Source organism: Somniosus microcephalus, chromosome 15 (genome assembly GCF_052327205.1).
Source record: "Somniosus microcephalus isolate GS21.2 chromosome 15, FLI_Smic_1.0, whole genome shotgun sequence".
Classification (NCBI taxonomy): Eukaryota; Metazoa; Chordata; class Chondrichthyes; order Squaliformes; family Somniosidae; genus Somniosus; species Somniosus microcephalus.
This window is the reverse complement of record NC_141001.1, coordinates 126,380,689-126,398,402: the sequence shown is the minus strand read 5'-3', so window position 1 is coordinate 126,398,402 and position 17,714 is coordinate 126,380,689. Positions and strand designations below refer to the sequence as shown.

Sequence of the window (17,714 nt, the reverse complement as noted above, 5' to 3'; positions counted from 1 at the left end):
ACCCTCTTATTTTGTTGATCTTAAATTTAAGGCCTTTAGTTTGACTGTCCAGTGGAAAGCGTTTTTCCCCGATTTACTTCATTAAAATTCTACATAATTTTGAACTCCTCGATCAGATCTCTTGATCTCTGTTTCAACAAACAAAGCCTCAGTTTTTCCAGTCTCTTGTAACTAAAGCCTCTCATCCCTAGGATCCTGAGTGAATCTCTCTCCATGGCCTCGACATCCTTCCTCAGATAAAAGACACTAAACTGGACACAATATTCTTCCTGCAGCCTAACCAATGGTTTAATATTCCCTCTGTATTCTGCTCCTAGGTGTTTTTTTACAGATTTATCGACTTGTCCTATTTTAAAGATTGGTGCATTTGAACCCCTAAGTCTCGGTGCTCATCCCTCCTTTTAACGTTTTACCATTTGATGTAGATTTCCTCTCCTTCTTCCTCCCAAATATATCACCGCACATTTATCTGCATTCAATTTGATCTGAACTCTCTCGGCCCGCTCTACGAACCTGCCAATGGCCTCGTGAGTTCAGTTGCCATCCTTTTCAGTTAACCACATTCCCTGTCTGCAACCTCTGCCCCTGTGGCCCTGAACCCAAGTCCAGATCATTTCTCTATATTGAGAGCAGATCTCACACTGACCCTGGGGAGACATCACTGTCCAGTCCGAGTAACACCCACTCGCTGTTTTGGGCCCTTTAATCAAATCCCTATCCATTCTGCCACACTTCCTTTAATACCGAGAGCTTTAACTTTATCAACAAGCCCCTATAGGGCACCTTATCAAATGCTTACCAAAAATCCCAAAACACAACAAGCACAGGATATTTAGTTAAATCTCTGAATGCTTCACCCTGTAGTGTAACAAAGTACGCCCGGTCCCAGGGAGATTTCTAGCTGGGAGAACTCGCCATGCTTTCCACAAAGACCATATACAGACATTAAAATAACTAACACACACACACACACACACACACAGAAACAGAAGATCAGAGAGAGGTCAGAACAGATAAAACACATTGAGCAATAAATAGCGCTGATGTCAATGGTGCAGCGGAACGTGACACGCTGCAGTTGTTCTATTTTCCGTCTCATGTTCTGAATGATTAACAGCAGCAGCTGCTGCGATTGTGAACAGGTGGATTTTATTCAGCTTCCAGAGACTGGTGGAGTCATTTAAACTAAGTTGGCAGGGGGATGGGCACCAGGATGTAGCATTGGAAAGGAGAAACAAAGTGCAGAAAGGATTGGGAGAGACAGATAGCACCAGAGTAAGAAATAGTGCGGTATTAGGTGGGGTCAGACTAAGAGAGAATACAAGAAGGTCTAAGATAGGTTTACAGGGCGTGTGTGTAAACGCACGAAGTGCGGTAAACAAGGTTGGTGAGCTGCAGGCACAAATAGCCACATGGGAATATGATGTCATGGCGATAACGGAGGTCTGGCTCAAAAAAGGGCAGGATTGGGTTTTAAATATTCCTGGATACGAGATGTTCAGGAAAGATAGGGAAGGAAAGAAAGGAGGTGGGGTGGCAGTATTGGTTAAGGAGAATGTTACAGTGCTGGAGAGAGATGTCCTGGAGGGGTCAAGGACAGAATCTATTTGGTTACAGTTTGCTGCCAATCTATTCTCAAACTCTCTCTTTGACCCTCTTATTTTCTTTTTCACTTCCCCTCTGAACTTTCTATATTCAGCCTGGTTCTCACTTATATTCTCGACCTGACATCTGTCATACTCGCTCTTTTTCTGCTTCATCTTACTCTCTTGTCTCTTTTGTCATCCAGGGAGCTCTGACTTTAGTTGCCCTACCTTTCCCCCTAGTGGGAATGGGGTAAAGGTAGGCATATAAATAGTAAACGGGTAGTAAGAGGAGGGCTGGGGCCAATTAGGGACCTAAAAGGAGACCTACACATGGAGACAGATGACATGGCTGAGGTACTAAATGAGAGCTTTGCATCTGTCTTCACCAAGGAAGAAGATGCTGCCAGTCAGTGAAAGAGGAGGTAGAGGAGATACTGGATGAGATAAAAATTGATAAAGAGGAGGTACTAGAAAGGCTGGCTGTACTTAAAGTTGATAAGTCACCAGGACCAGATGGGATGCATCCTAGGATGCTGAGGGAAGTTAATGAGGAAATCGCAGAGGTACTGGCCATAATCTTCCAATCCCCCTTAGATACGGGGGTGGTGCCAGAGGACTGGAGAATTGCAAATGTTACACACTTGTTCAAAAAAGGGTGTAAAGATAAACCCAGCAACTACAGGCCAATCAGTTTAACCTCGGTAGTGGGGAAACTTTTAGAAACGATAATCAGGGACAAAATTAAGTCACTTGGACAAGTATAGATTAATTAAGGAACGCCAGCACAGATTTGTTAAAGGCAGATTATGTTTAACTAACTTGATAGAGTTTTTTGATGAGGTAACAGAGGGTTGATGAGGGTAATGTGGTTGACGTGGTGTACATGGATTTCCAAAAGACATTTGATAAAATGCCACATAATAGGCTTGCCAACAAAGTTGAAGCCCATAGAAAAGGGACAGTGGCAGCATGGATATAAAATTGGCTAAGTGACAGGAAACAGAGTAGTAGTGAACGGTTGTCTTTCAGATTGGAGGAAGGTACACAGTGGTGTTCCCCAGGGGTCGGTTCTAGGATCACTGCTTTCCTTGATATATATATTAATGACTTGGACTTGGGTGTTCAGGGCACAATTTCAAAATTTGCAGATGACACAAAACTTGGAAGTATAGTGAACAGTGAGGAGGAGAGTGATAGACTTCAGGAAGACATAGACAGGCTGGTGGAATGGGCGGACACGTGGCAAATGAAATTTAATGCAGAAGTGCGAAGTGATACATTTTGGTAGGAAGAACCAGGAGAGACAATATAAACTAAAGGGGGTGCATGAACAGACACAAGAACATAAGAAATAGGAGTGGGCCACACGGCCCCTCGAGCCTGCTCCGCCACACGGCCCCTCGAGCCTGCTCCGCCATTCAATAAGATCATGGCTGATCATCGACCTCAACTCCACTTTCCCGCCCTATCTCCATATCCCTAGATTCCCCATAAGTCCAAAAATCTCTCTCAGCCTTGAATATACTCAAAGACTCAGCATTCACAGCCCTCTGGGGCAGAGACTTCCAAAGAGTAAAACATCAAGCCGATCACTAGTTTCTAACCGTGAATTCTAAAATCCACCTCACCCTGCTCCTAATAAGAATCTTGTAGCCGGCAGCAACAGGTGGAAGTGTCGGCTGTGCATGACATGGAGATGTTGTGAAATCACAAGTCAGGGTCCAGAACACTTGTGCAACAGTGAATGTCATTTATCTCCTTTCAAACTGTCCCAGGATCCAGGAGATGAAATCCACAGGGGGCATCCTATTGGGAAACAGCGCCAGGAATTCCCATCACACAGATGGAACACCTGAGCCTCCATTTTCAAAGCAGAGCGAGTGCGGTTTGCGACATTAATCCACTGACTGACCCATGATCGTTGGAATTTGCACTATTTTGGTTTCCGACTGGAAACAGTGGAAAGATGTGATTGACCCCAGGGGGAATGGAGCAGAATATCAGAACCCTCGGCGGGACAAAATGTCACCGAGCCGAGAGTATGGGGGGGACAGATTGCGGTTTGTTCAGGAACAGAACCTGGAATCAGGAGTGTCAGCAAAATTCATTCCAGTTATTCCGCTCCTCAGTGTCCAAATAAAGGTGGCTTAAATCAAGAATTTAACACTTTATTACAAGTATTTTCTTTCAATAATAAACGAGTGGAGATTTTTAAACACACTTTTATTCTGTCTAAAATATTCCTGTAAAATGGATCAAGTCATGTTCCATGATTTCAGCAATAACTTCACCAATCTTAAAAACAAAGCTTTAAAAAAGAGACAGGCAGGAACACAGCCATCGCCTCGAGCTGCAGATTGACCCCGGACCTTCGTGGCTGCTCCACTTGATGGGGCAGCACATGAGACTCAGATAAACTCTCTGCTTCCTGCAGATCACAGGACAGTACCGAGTTATTTTTATTCATTCTCGGGTTATGGGCGCCGCTGGCAAAGCCGGCATTTATTGTCATCCCCGGTTGCCCTGAGAAGACGGTGGTGGGCCTTCTTCTTGAAGCGCTGGGGGCGGGTCGGATACAAACTGAGTGTCTCGCTCGGCCACTCCAGAGGGAAGTTAAGAGTCAACCACGTGGGTGTGGGACTGGAGTCACATATAGTCCAGGCAAGGACGGCAGATTTCCATCCCTAAAGGACATTAGTGAACCAGATGGGTTTGTCCAACAATCCGACAGCCTCATGGTCACTTTTACTGAATTCAAATTCTCAAACTGCCCTGGTGGGATTTGAACTCACGATCTGGCAGATTATTAGATCAGAGCTCGGGATTACTGGTCCAGTAACATAACCACTACACTGCATTAGCTGATTGTATGGGTATACAGACAGCGCCAGTAGAAGGGCAGGGCACAGTGAGGGGGGACAGGGCCGAGCCAGGCTCTATACCCGAAGGATCGGGATAGCCAACAACCGCAGAGAAAGACAGTGGAAAACAAGAGCAACCCTCGTTCACGAATGCGATCGCATGTAACTAAACTGTCATCACACCTCTCCAGGAACTCACTAACCACAGGAACGTCATTCACAACTGATGAGTTTATCGATCAGATATAAATGTAACCTCTGCAAATGCTGGTGATCTCACTCTACACATCCCCTCAGCGAGACAGCATCTCCCGCACCGTACAGAGGAGTCTGGGCCGGGTTAACGGGCTGTAATTAATGAGCAGCGCTCGAGGTGAGAGGACACAGAGTGGTACATGAGCAAAAGGGTGGCTCCAGGACCACATTCCTTGTTAGTCTGTGTAAAGGGATATAAATCCTGAGAATGTCAAATATTCAAAGCTAGTACTGTTTGTGATATGAAAGTACAGAAATAGGTGAATGCACTCCCCCTGCCCCAAGTCCTTAAAATACAGCTCATTTCTGACAATGATTTACTGAAATTGGTATCACTAATTTTAAAAAGAGCCAGTGGTTGTGTCGGCCAGCGAAGGCAGTGGTTAGGTTAAGATGTCGTGTGCCTGGTGTTCCACAAGTAGCGCCACATTCTTCACATCATCACACCAGTAATCCAATCTCTCCTTCATCCCTTTAATCTGCAACACCAGAGAGGCAGCGGTTAATGCATGGGGCTCGTATCGACCCCCAATCACTGCACCAACCGACGGCGCAAACAACAACAACTTGTATTTATATAGCGCCTTTAATGTAGTAAAACGTCCCAAGGTGCTGCACAGGAGTATTAAGAGACAAAAAATTTGACACCGAGCCACAAAGAGAAATTAGGGCCGGTGACCAAAAGCTTGGTCAAAGAGGTAGGTTTGAAGGAGCGACTTGGGGGTAATATACTAGCATGGACTGAGAATTGGTGAACAGACAGAAAACAAAGAATAGGGATAAACGGGTCTTTCTCAGGATGGCAGGCGGTGACTAGTGGGGTACTGCAAGGATCGGTGCTTGGGCCCCAGCTATTCACAATCAATTCAATTCAATTCAATTCAAATCGCTTTATTGGCATGACAAGTTACATCTTATGTTGCCAAAGCTTCGAACAACATTCATGTTTGTACACAAAAATACAGATCTATCCATACAGTGTATAAACAGATATATCCCTGTGTATAAATATACATTCATATAATTTACATATACTCTTTTCTTATATTTAGTGGTTGTCCCTCTGTTTATGGCAAGCTGTAACATAGTGTGCCGCTAATGTTACACAATTTCTCTCTTCCCCTAGTAGGTATGGGAGTTTTTGGTCGTCATTCAAATTTCTGAATTCCGGGCATATTTTTGTGAATTTTGGGTAGAAATTCTCCCTTATGCCCTGATATTTTCTACAAGCTGTGAGGAAGTGCATCTCTGTCTCCACCACTCCCTGACTGCAGTGAGTGCATATCCTGTCCTCTCTTGGTAGCCGGGTCTGCCTGTGTCTACCTTTTTCGATCGCCAGGCTATGTTCACTAAGTCTGTACATTGTCAAGGTTTTTCTCAGTTTGCTATCCTTTACCATGGTCAGGTAATCAGCCATGTTGTATTGTCTGTTTAGGGCCAAGTAGCAATTGAGTTTGCTTTGGGTTTTTGTTGTTTCTGCCCAATATGACAGATATTTTTCCTTTTGCTTAGTGACGATTGTGTTGGGTCGAATTCTTTGTGTTACGCTGTCACTGTCCTGGGGCTGGTTATTGTTAGTAGTTACTTCACTGAGTCCCAGGACTAGTTGACTGAGGGTATTCTTCTTTATGGTCCTCTCTTGGCATTTCAGGGCTTCGTAATGGTAGCATTGGGGGTTGCTCATTTCTAGGTGTTTCCAAAATTTGGTGGCTCTTTTTTGGATAGTGATTATTAATGGATATTGGCCTAGTTCTGCCCTGCATGCATTGTTTACGGTTTTCCTTCGAGTCCGGAGGATACTTTTACAGAATTCTGCATGTAGGATCTCAATTGGGTGTTTGTCCCATTTTGTAAATTCTTGTTGTGTTAGCGGTCCCCACACCTCACTGCCATAGAGTGCAATTGGTTCAATTACTGATTTGAAAATTTTGAGCCAAATCTCTATCAATGATTTGGATGAGGGGACTAAATGTAACATTTCCAAATTTGCTGATGATACACAGCTAGGTGGCAGTGTCAGTTGTGAAGAGGATGTGAAGGGGCTTCAAGGGGATCTCGACAGGCTCAGTGAGTGGGCGAGAACATGGCAGATGGAATATAATGTGGATAAATGTGAAGTTATCCACTTTGGGAAAAAAAAACAAAGGCAGAGTATTTCCTAAATGGTGAAAGATTGGGGAATGCAGATGCTCAAAGGGACCTGGGTGTCCTTGTACATGAGTCACAAAGTGAATGTGCAGGTGCAGCAAGCCATTAGGAAGGCAAATGGTATGCTGGCCTTCATTACAAGAGGATTTGAGTACAGGAGTAAAGAAGTCTTACTCCAATTATATAGGGCCTTGGTGAGACCACACCTGGAGTACTGTGTACAATTTTGGTCTCCTTACCTAAGGAAGGATATACTTGCCATAGAGGGAGTGCAACGAAGGTTCACGAGATTGATTCCTGGGATGGCGGGACTGTCGTATGAGAAGAGATTGAGTAAACTAGGCCTGTATTCTCTTGAATTCAGAAGAATGAGGGGATCTCATTGAAGCATACAAAATTATTACAGGGCTTGATAGGGTGGATGCTGGGAGAATGTTTCCCTTGGCTGGGGAGTCTAGGACCAGGGGCCACAGCCTCAGGATAAAGGGTAGGCCATTCGGGACCGAGAAGAAATTTCTTCACACAGAGGGTGGTGAATCTTTGGAATTCTCTACCCCAGAGGGCTGTGGAAGCTCAGTCATTGGGTATATTCAAAGCAGAAGTCGATAGATTTCTGACTAGTAAGGGCATCAAGGGATAGGGCGATAGGGCCGGTGAATGGAGTTGAAGCAGAAGATCAGCCATGATCTCATTGAATGGTGGAACAGGCTCGAGGGGCCAAATGGCCGACTCCTGCTCCTATTTCTTATCTTATGTTCTTATGTCTTAAAGGAGGAGAGAGACGGAGAGGTTTAGGGAGAGAATACCAGAGTTTTAGGGCCCAGGCATCTGAAGGCACGGCCACCAATGGTGGAGTGATTATAATCAGGGATGCTCAAGGGGGCAGAATCAGAGGAGCGCTGATATCTCAAGGGGTTGTGGGGCTGGAGGAGGTTACAGAGATAGGGAGGGGGCGAGGCCATGGAGGGATTTGAAAACAAGGATGAGAATTTTAAAATCGAGGTGTTGCTTAACCGGGAGCCAATGTAGGTCCGCGAGCACAGGGGTGATGGGCGAACAGGACTTGGTGCGAGTTTGGACACGGGCAACCGAGTTTTGGATGACCTCAAGTTTATGTAGGGTAGAATGTGGGAGGCCAGCCAGGAGTGCGTTGGAATAGTCAAGTCTAGAGGTAACAAAGACATGGATGAAGGTTTCAGCAGTGGATGAGCTGAGGCGGGGCGGAGACGGGCAATGTTACGGAGGTGGAAGTAGGCAGTCTTTGTTATGCTGCAGATATGTGGTCGGAAGCTCATTTCAGGGTCAAATCTGACACCAAGGTTGCGAACAGTGTGGTTCAGCCTCAGACAGATGTTAGGGAGAGGGATGGAGTCAGTGGCTCAGGAACGGAGTTTGTGGCGGGGACCGAAAACAATGGCTTCGGTCTTCCCAATATTTAATTGGAGAAAATTTCTGCTCATCCAGAACTGGATGTCGGACAAGCAGTCTGACAATTTAGAGACCGCGGAGGGGTCGAGAGAAGTGGTGGCGAATTGGAGCTGGGTGTCGTCAGCGTACATGTGGAAACTGACGCTGTGTTTTCGGATGATGTCACCAAGGGGCAGCATGTAGATGAGAAATAGGAGGGGCCAAGGATAGATCCCTGGGGGACACCAGAGGTAACGATGCGGGAGCGGGAAGAGAAGCCGCTGCAGGTGATTCTCTGGTTACGATTAGATAGATAAGAATGGAACCAGGCGAGTGCAGTCCCACCCAGCTGGATGACAGTGGAGAGGCGTTGGAGGAGGATGGAGTGGTCAACCGTGTCAAAGGCTGCAGACAGGTCGAGAAAGACAAGGAGGGATAGTTTACCTTTGTCACAGTCACAAAGGATGTCATTTGTGACTTTGATGAGAGCCGTTTCGGTACTGTGGCAGGGGCGGAAACCTGATTGGAGGGATTCAAACAGGGAATTGCGGGAAAGGTGGGCACGGATTTGGGAGGCGACAACACGTTGAATGTTTTTCGATGCTTTGGCAACAGAAGATGTACCTTGTCATGCCAATAAAGCGATTTGAATTGAATTGAATTGAACTTGAGAGGAGAGGGAGGTTGGAGATGGGGTGGTAGTTTGCAAGGACAAACACTCAGGAATAGGTTCAGATCAAGAGATCAGCATCGCAAAAAACAATGCAAAATCTCCCAGCTCTCTCTCACATAAAGTGAACTTCAAACCAAATTACTTGTTTCAAGGAATCAACATGACTGGAAAGTGCCGTCACGCGCTGATTCCACACGTACTGATTACTGAAATACTCCCCAACAACCTTGGAGATTTTCCCAGTGTTTACCTGCGCAAGATCCAACACTCGGGGCTGAACCCACGTCATGTGAACTCGCTCATCCACCTCGTCGATGCTGCCCTTCACCAGCCCCACAGAGAGCGCCTTCATCACCAGCAGTTCCACCTGAGAGCAACAACAACTGTCACAGTGTACACAACAAACATAAGCAGAGGCCACTCCGTGCACTCGTCACCAAGCCACTCGTACACAATTGCGATCACCGACCATGGCGGTGTCAGTGTTGAAAGACAAAGACAGAAACAGAACATAAGAAATAGGAGCAGGAGTCGGCCCCTCGAGCCTGCTCCGCCATTCAATAAGATCATGGCTGATCTTCTACCTCAACTCCACTTTCCTGCACTATCCCCATATCCCTTGATTCCCTTAATATTCAAAAATCTATCGATCTCTGTCTTGAATATACTCAACGACTGAGCCTCCACAGCCCTCTGGGGTAGAGAATTCCAAAGATTCACCGCCCTCAGTGAAGAAATCTCTCCCCATCTCAGTCCTAAATGGCCGACCCCTTATTCAGAGACTGTGACCCCTGGTTCTAGACTCCCCAGCCAGGGGAAACATCCTCCCTGCATCTACCCTGTTAAGCCCTGTAAGAATTGTGTATGTTTCAATGAGATCACCTCTCATTCTTCTAAACTCTAGAGAATATAGGTCTAGTCTACTCAATCTGTCCTCATAGGACAAGCCCTCCATCCCAGGAACCAGTCTGGTGAACCTTCGTTGCACTCCCTCTATGGCAAGTATATCCTTCATTAGATAAGGAGACCAAAACTGTACACAATACTCCAGGTGTGGTCTCACCAGGGCCCTATATAATTGCAGTAAAACATCTTTACTCTGATACTCAAATCCTCCTGTAATAAAGGCCAACATACCATTTGCTTTCCTAATTGCTTGCTGTACCTGCATGTTAACTTTCAGTGATTCGTGTACAAGGACACCCAGGTCCCTCTGAACACCAACATTTCCCAATCTCTCTCCATTTAAAAAATACTCTGCTTTTCTATTTTTCCTACCAAAGTGGATAACTTCACATTTCTCCACATTATATTCCATTTGCCATGTTCTTGCCCACTCACTTAGCCTGTCTATATCCCCTTGAAGCCTCCTTGCATCCTCCTCACAATTTACATTCCCACCCAGCTTTGTATCATCAGCAAACTGGGATATATTACATTTGGTCCCCTCATCCAAATCATTGATGTAGATTGTGAATAGCTGAGGCCCAAGCACTGATCCTTGCGGTACCCCACTAGTTACAGCCTGCCAACCCAAAGATGACCCGTTTATTCCTACTCTCTGTTTTCTGTCCGTTAACCAATCCTCAATCCATGCTAGTATATTACCCCCAATCTCATGAGCCCTAGTTTTGTTTAATAACCTCCTGTGTGGCACCTTATCGAATGCCTTCTGAAAATCCAAATACACCACATCCACTGGTTCCCCCTCATCTATTCTGCTAGTTACAACCTCAAAAAACTCTTCACTGATTCATCAAACACGATTTCCCTTTCATAAATCCGTGTTGACTTTGCCCAATCCTATTATTTTCTAAGTGCCCTGTTACCACATCCTTAATAATAGATTCTAGCATTTTCCCTACTACTGATGTCAGTCTAACTGGTCTGTAGTTCCCCGTTTTCTCTCTCCCTCCTTTCTTAAATAGTGGGGTTACATTTGCTACCTTCCAATCCACGGGAACCGTTCTCGAATCTATGGAATTTTGGAAAACGACAACCAATACATCCACTATCTCTACAGCCACTTCTTTCAAAACCCGAGGATGTAGCCCATCAGGTCCAGGGGATTCATTGGCTTTCAGTCCCATTAATTTCTCCAGTACTATTTTTTACTAATGCTAATTTCTTTCAGTTCCTCATTCTTGCTCGACCCTTGGTTCTCCACTATTTCCGGAAAGTTTTTTTGAGTCTTCTTCCGTGAAGAGAGAGACAAAGTATTTGTTTAATTTCTCTGCCATTTCCATATTCCCCATTATAATTTCTCCTGTCTCAGCCTGTAAGGGACCCACATTTACTTTCGCTAATCTTTTCCTTTTTACATACCTACAGAAGCTTTTACAGCATGTTTTTATGTCTCACTAGTTTACTCTCATTCTATTTTCCCTTTCTTTATCAATTTCTTGGTCCTCTTTTGCTGAATTCTAAAATCCTTCCAATCCTCAGGCTTACTCTTTTTGGCAACATTATAAGCCTCTTCCTTTGATCCAATACCATCTTTAACTTCTCTTGTTAGCCACAGTTGGACCACTTTTCATGTGGGGTTTTTGTGCCTTAAAGGACGTATAATTGTTGAAAATTATGTATGAATTCTTTAAATGCTAGCCATTGCTTGTCTACTGTCATACCTTTTAATGTAGTTTCCCAAGCTACCTTAGCCAACTCGCCCCTCATACCTACTTAGTTTGCTTTGTTTAGATTTAAGACCCTAGTTTCGGATTTAACTAAATCACTTTCAAACTCAATATAAAATCCTATCATATTATGGTCACTCTTCCCTAAAGGTCCCTTTACTACAAGGTTATTAATTAACCCTGTCTCATTGCACAATACTAGATCTAAAATAGCCTGTTCCCTAGTTGGTTCCTCAACATACTGATCTAGAAAACTATCTTGCATACATTCCATGAATTGGTCCTCCACACTATTACTGCAAATTTGGTTTGCCCAGTCTATATGTAGATTAACGTCCCCCACAATTACTGTATTACCCTTGTTACATGTGCCTCTAATTTCCTGATTTATACTCTGCCCTACATTACAACAACTGTTTGGGGGCCTATAAACAACTCCCACCAATGTTTCCTGCCCCTTGCTGTTTTTTTAGCTCCACCCAAACTGATTCTATTTCTTCATTTTCGGATCTAGGATCCTTTCTCTCCACTGTCTTTATCCCATCCTTTATTATCAGGGCTACCCCTCCTCCTTTTCCATTTTGCCTATCTCTTCTAAAAATTAAGTATCCTGGAATATTTAGTTCCCAACCATGGCCATTTTGTAACCACGTCTCTGTTATGGCTATTAGATCAAACCTGTTAATTTCTATCTACGCTATTAATTCATCTATTCTGTTGCGAATGCTTCGTGCATTCAGATATACAGGAAACTCTCTCTTAACCGGAAAAATTCAGGAGTAGTTTCAGGTAAGTTTTCCTATATATTAGTGGCCGTGTAACTGGGGTTCCTGGATCTGTGGCCGTGTAACCGGTGTTCCTGCACCTGTGGCCATGCAACAGGGACTCCTGGATCTGTGGCCATGTAACCGGGGCTCCTGCACCTGTGGCCATGCAACAGGGACTCCTGAATCTGTGGCCGTGTAACCGGGGCTCCTGCACCTGTGGCCATGTACGGGGCTCTCGTACCTTGAAGTATACCTCTCTGTAATCCGGACTGTTTGATCAACCGGCACTATGCCGGTCCCAGATAAAAAAAGAGTTTCCTGTAGTGCCTTTAGCTTAGACATTTTTATTTTTCCCTGATGTCACCTTAGTCACTGATGCCTTATTACCTTTGTTACTCTCTCTCTCCCTTACTGACCCACTCTGCTTATTTTTACCCCAAACTCTGCTCTGCTCTGGAGCCTCGACATTTCTCTCGCTGCTTTTAAATTTACTCTTTCCTGAATCCTCCCCCCCCCCGCCCCCTTCATTAGTTTAAAGCCCTGTCTACTGCCCCAGTTATTCGGTTCACCAGGACACTGGTCCCAGCCCGGTTTAAGTGGAACCCGTCCCAACGGAACAGATCCCTCTTTTCCCAGTACTGGTGCCAATACCCTTTGAACTGAAACCCCTTCCTCCCACACCACTCTTTGCATTTAAACCTCTAATCTGTTTGTCCCTATGCCAATTTGCCCGTGGCTCAGGTAACAATCCAGAGATTATTACCTTTGAGGTTCTGCTTTTTAATTTGGATCCTCCCCCTCCCACTCCAAGTTCTTCTCTAGCCGCGAGATGGCTTTAACCCTGACACCGGGCAAGCAACACAACCTTCGAAACTCTCGGTCGCAGCTACAGAGAACAGTACCTATCCCTCTGACTATACTGTCCCCTACCACAACTACATTCCCTTTCAATCCCCCCACCTGAATGGCCTCCTGCACCATGGTGCTATGGTCAGCTTGCTCATCCATCCTGCAGGCTTTTCCCTCATCCACACAGGCAGCAAGAACCTCATACCTGTTGGACAAGGGCAAAGGCTGAGGCTCCTCCAGCACTGCACCTGGGGTTCCCTTACCTGAGTTGCAGGCACACCCTCCTGTCCCTGACCACTACCTAACCGAAGGGGTGTGACTGCCTCCTGGATCAAAGTGTCCAGGTAACTCTCCCCATCCCTGATGCCCCGCAATGTCTGCACCGCAGACTCCAGCTCAAAAACTTTGAGCTGAAGTTCCTCAAGATGCAGGCACTTACTGCAAATGTGGTTGTCTGGGATCACAATGATCTCCACAAACTCCCACACGCTGTGTAGTTTCTTGACTACATTAAGTTATGGGTAATGAAATTAAATAACTACCTATAACACAAAGCACTACACTTAGTGTCGGCAAAAAGCAACAACTCCTTCCCTCTCTTTCCAATTAAAACACTCTGTTCAAGTCCACTCCGTCTAATCCCGCTCTGTGCAGGGAGGGGGGGGGGGGGGGGGGGGGGCGAGGAGACAGAGCGACACAAAGCTGGGTGGGAATGTGTGCTGTGAGGAGGATGCCGAGAAACTCCAGTATGATTTGGACAGGTTGGGTGATTATACTGCATCTGCCATGCATCTGCCCAATGTGGATAAATGTGAGGTTATCCACTTCGGTGGCAAAAACAGGAAGGCAGATTATTATCTGAACGGCAATAGATTGGGAGAAGGGGAAGTGCAACGAGACCTGGGTGTCCTTGTGCACCGAGACCTGGGTGTCCTTGTGCACCAGTCGCTGAAGGTAAGCATGCAGGTGCAGCAGGCGGTTAAGAAGGCAAATAGTATGTTGGCCTTCGTAGTGAGAGGGTTTGAGTACAGGAACAAGGATGACTTGCTGCAGTTGTACAGGGCCTTGGTGAGGCCACACCTTCAGTATTGTGTGCAGTTTTGGCCGCCTTATCTGAGGAAGGATGTTCTCGCCATGGAGGGAGTGCAGCGAAGATTCACCAGGCTGATACCTGGGATGGCAGGAATGACGTATGAGGAGAGATTGGGTTGATTGGGCTTATGCTCGCTGGAGTTCAGAAGAATGAGAGGGAATCTCACTGAAACTTATAAAATTCTAACAGGACTAGACAGACTAGATGCAGGAAGGATGTTCCCGATGGTCAGGGAGTCCAGAACCAGGGGTCACAGTCTAAGGATAAGGGGTAGGCCATTTAGGACAGAGATGAGGAGGAATTTCTTCACCCAGAGAGTGGTGAACCTGTGGAATTCTCTACCACAGAAGGCAGTTGAGGCCAATTCATTAAATATATTCAAGAAGGAGTTGGATATATTTCTTAAGGCTAAAGGGATCAAGGGGTATGGGGAGAAAGTAGGGACAGGGTACTGAATTTGGACGATCAACCATGATCTCATTGAATGGCGGAGCAGGTTCGAGGGGCCGAATGGCCTACTCCTATGTTGCTATGTGAGCGACAGAGACACAGACGCAGAGAGAGAATCTGGTTGGTCACAATGGATTTGACCCGGGGGGTGATGAAAATACATAATTGAGTCCATTGTACAGAAAACCTCAATAGATTTTCAGGATGATTTCAGTGGCGATTGTTGACAGCTCATTTCCTATCGAGTTCGGTTAGGATTAGATTCTATATTCTACAGACTGCAAACTGATTGAGTGCAAATTTAGTCACATGAAGGGAGCTCACCTCACGAACAGGAACCTTGGCAATCTGAGAAATCTCCTGAAACGTCAGCTGCCGGTGATTTGCCGGACGGGTGAAAGTCATCTAAATAAAGAGAAATTGCTGAAGTTAGAAACATTGCTTATTCACTCTGTGAAACATTAACAACCCAGGACACCAAAACAGCAAGACAGGCAACGCGGGAGTGACCATTGGCTCCACAAAAATAAAGAATTCTGTGAGGCGGTAAAAGGCAGGGTCGATGGGGCAGTGTGGAGGTGGTGCACACGATTAAATGCAAGAGATTGAGAACAGAGAGCTGGAGCAACTCATTCACACAGAGACTGTGGCAGTCACCACCTGCTGCAAGCACAACTGATCACATATAGTTAAAATCTGGTGGACTGAAAGTTTAGAGAGTCACTGAGGCGGTGAGTTAGCACGAGACACAATCAGCAGAGGGAGAAGGCAACATGAAACTGCTCAAAACATAGACGGGAAATTCAACAAACCTCCATCAGGCAAAGGAGTTGGATTTTTTGCATCAGCCGCAGTTCATTGGCCCTCAGGTCCGGCTGGAATTAAACACAGGCCAGTGAGACAGATTCCCACCGGCCCCCCCCCACGGCCCCCGCCCCCCACAACGGCCCACCCCCGGCCCCCCCCCACGCCCACCCACCCCCCACCGGCCCAACCCCCACACACCCCACCAGCCCCCCACCACACGGCCCCCGCCCCCCCAACGGCCCACCCCCCACCCCCGGCCCCCCCCCACCGGCCCACCCCCCACACGTCCCGCTCTCTCTCCCCCCCCACACGTCCCTCTCTCTCTCCCCCCCGCCACGTCCCTCTCTCTCCCCCCCCGCCACGTCCCTCTCCCTCCCGACCCCGCCACGTCGCTCTCCCGCTCCCCCCCGCCACGTCCCTCTCCCTCCCGACCCCGCCACGTCGCTCTCACCGCTCCCCCCGCCACGTCCCGCTCCCTCTCCCCCCCCGCCACGTCCCGCTCTCCTCCCCCCACGTCCCGCTCTCCCTCCCCCCACGTCCCGCTCTCCCCACCCCCACGTCCCGCTCTCCCTCCCCCCACGTCCCGCTCTCCCCTCCGCCCCACGTCCCGCTCTCCCTCCCCCCCACGTCCCGCTCTCCTCCCCCCACGTCCCGCTCTCCCTCCCCCCACGTCCGCTCTCTCTCCCCCACGTCCCGCTCTCTCTCACCACGTCCCGCTCTCTCTCTCACCACGTCCCGCTCTCTCTCTCGCACCCACGTCCCGCTCTCTCTCTCCCCACGTCCCGCTCTCTCTCGCTCCCCACGTCCCGCTCTCTCTCTCCCCACGTCCCGCTCTCTCCCTCCCCCCACGTCCCGCTCTCTCTCCCCACGTCCGCTCTCTCTCCCCACGTCCCGCTCTCTCTCCCCACGTCCCGACTCTCTCTCCCTCCCCACGTCCCGCTCTCTACCTCCCCCCACGTCCCGCTCTCTACCTCCCCCCACGTCCCGCTCTCTCCTCCCCACGTCCGCTCTCTCCCCACGTCCCGCTCTCTCTCCCTCCCCCCCACGTCCCGCTCTCTCTCCCTCCCCCACGTCCTCTCTCTCTCCCTCCCCCACGTCCCGCTCTCTCCTCCCTCCCCCACGTCCCCTCTCTCCCTCCCCCCACGTCCCGCTCTCTCCCTCCCCCCACGTCCGCTCTCTCTCCTCCCCCCACGTCCCGCTCTCTCTCCCTCCCCCACGTCCCGCTCTCTCTCCCTCCCCCACGTCCCGCTCTCTCTCCCTCCCCCCACGTCCCGCTCTCTCTCCCTCCCCCCCACGTCCCGCTCTCTCTCCTCCCCCCACGTCCCGCTCTCTCTCCTCCCTCCCCCACGTCCCGCTCTCTCTCCCTCCCCCCACGTCCCGCTCTCTCTCCCTCCCCCACGTCCCGCTCTCTCTCCCTCCCCCCACGTCCCGCTCTCTTCTCCCTCCCCCCACGTCCCGCTCTCTCTCCCTCCCCCACGTCCCGCTCTCTCTCCCTCTCCCCACGTCCCGCTCTCCTCCCTCCCCCACGTCCCGCTCTCTCCTACCCCCACCTCCCGCTCTCTCCTCCCTCCCCCACGAACCCGCCCGCTCTCCCTCCCCACTCGTTCCCGGCCGCGCTCTCCCCTCCCCACGTCCCTCCCTCTCTCCTCCCACGTTCCGCTCTCTCCCCACGTCCCGCTTCTCTCTCACCTCCCCGCTCCTCTCCCCACGTCCCGCCTCTCTCTCCCCACGGTCCGCTCTCTCTCCCCACGTCCCGCTCTCTCTCCCTCCTCCCCTACGTCCCGCTCTCCCTCCCCCCACGTCCCGCTCTCTCCCTCCCCCCCACGTCCCGCCTCTCCCTCCCCCCACGTCCCGCTCTCACCCTCCCCCCACGTCCCGCTCTCAACCCTCCACACGTCCCGCTCTCTCTCTCTCCCCCACTTCCCGCTCTCTCTCTCCCCACGTCCCGCCTCTCTCTCCTCCCCACGTTCCCGCTCTCTCTCTCCCCCACGTCCCGCTCTCTCTCTCCCCACGTCCCGCTCTCTCTCCTCCCCACGTCCCGCTCTCTCCCTCCCACGTCCCGCTCTCTCCCTCCCCCCACGTCCCGCTCTCTCGTCCCTCCCCCCACGTCCCGCTCTCTCCCTCCCCCCACGTCCCGCTCTCTCCCTCCCTCCCCCACGTCCCGCTCTCACCCTCCCCCACGTCC

General features: G+C 48.8%; 1 protein-coding gene across 1 annotated transcript in view; it reads right to left on the bottom strand.

The window, feature by feature from the left end:
* Window positions 1-3,792: 3,792 nt before the first annotated feature.
* The window catches only part of LOC147107225 (26S proteasome non-ATPase regulatory subunit 13-like), a 48,917-nt gene continuing 34,995 nt past the window's right edge, over window positions 3,793-17,714 (bottom strand). Inside the window, exons 10-13 of the mRNA XM_086008442.1 lie at window positions 15,535-15,597; window positions 15,047-15,127; window positions 9,181-9,297; window positions 3,793-5,181 (exon numbers count right to left, since the gene is read on the bottom strand). Of these exons, the coding sequence (XP_085864568.1) occupies window positions 5,086-5,181; window positions 9,181-9,297; window positions 15,047-15,127; window positions 15,535-15,597 (357 nt within the window). The 3' untranslated portion in view covers window positions 3,793-5,085. The remainder of the gene's footprint in view (window positions 5,182-9,180; window positions 9,298-15,046; window positions 15,128-15,534; window positions 15,598-17,714) is intronic.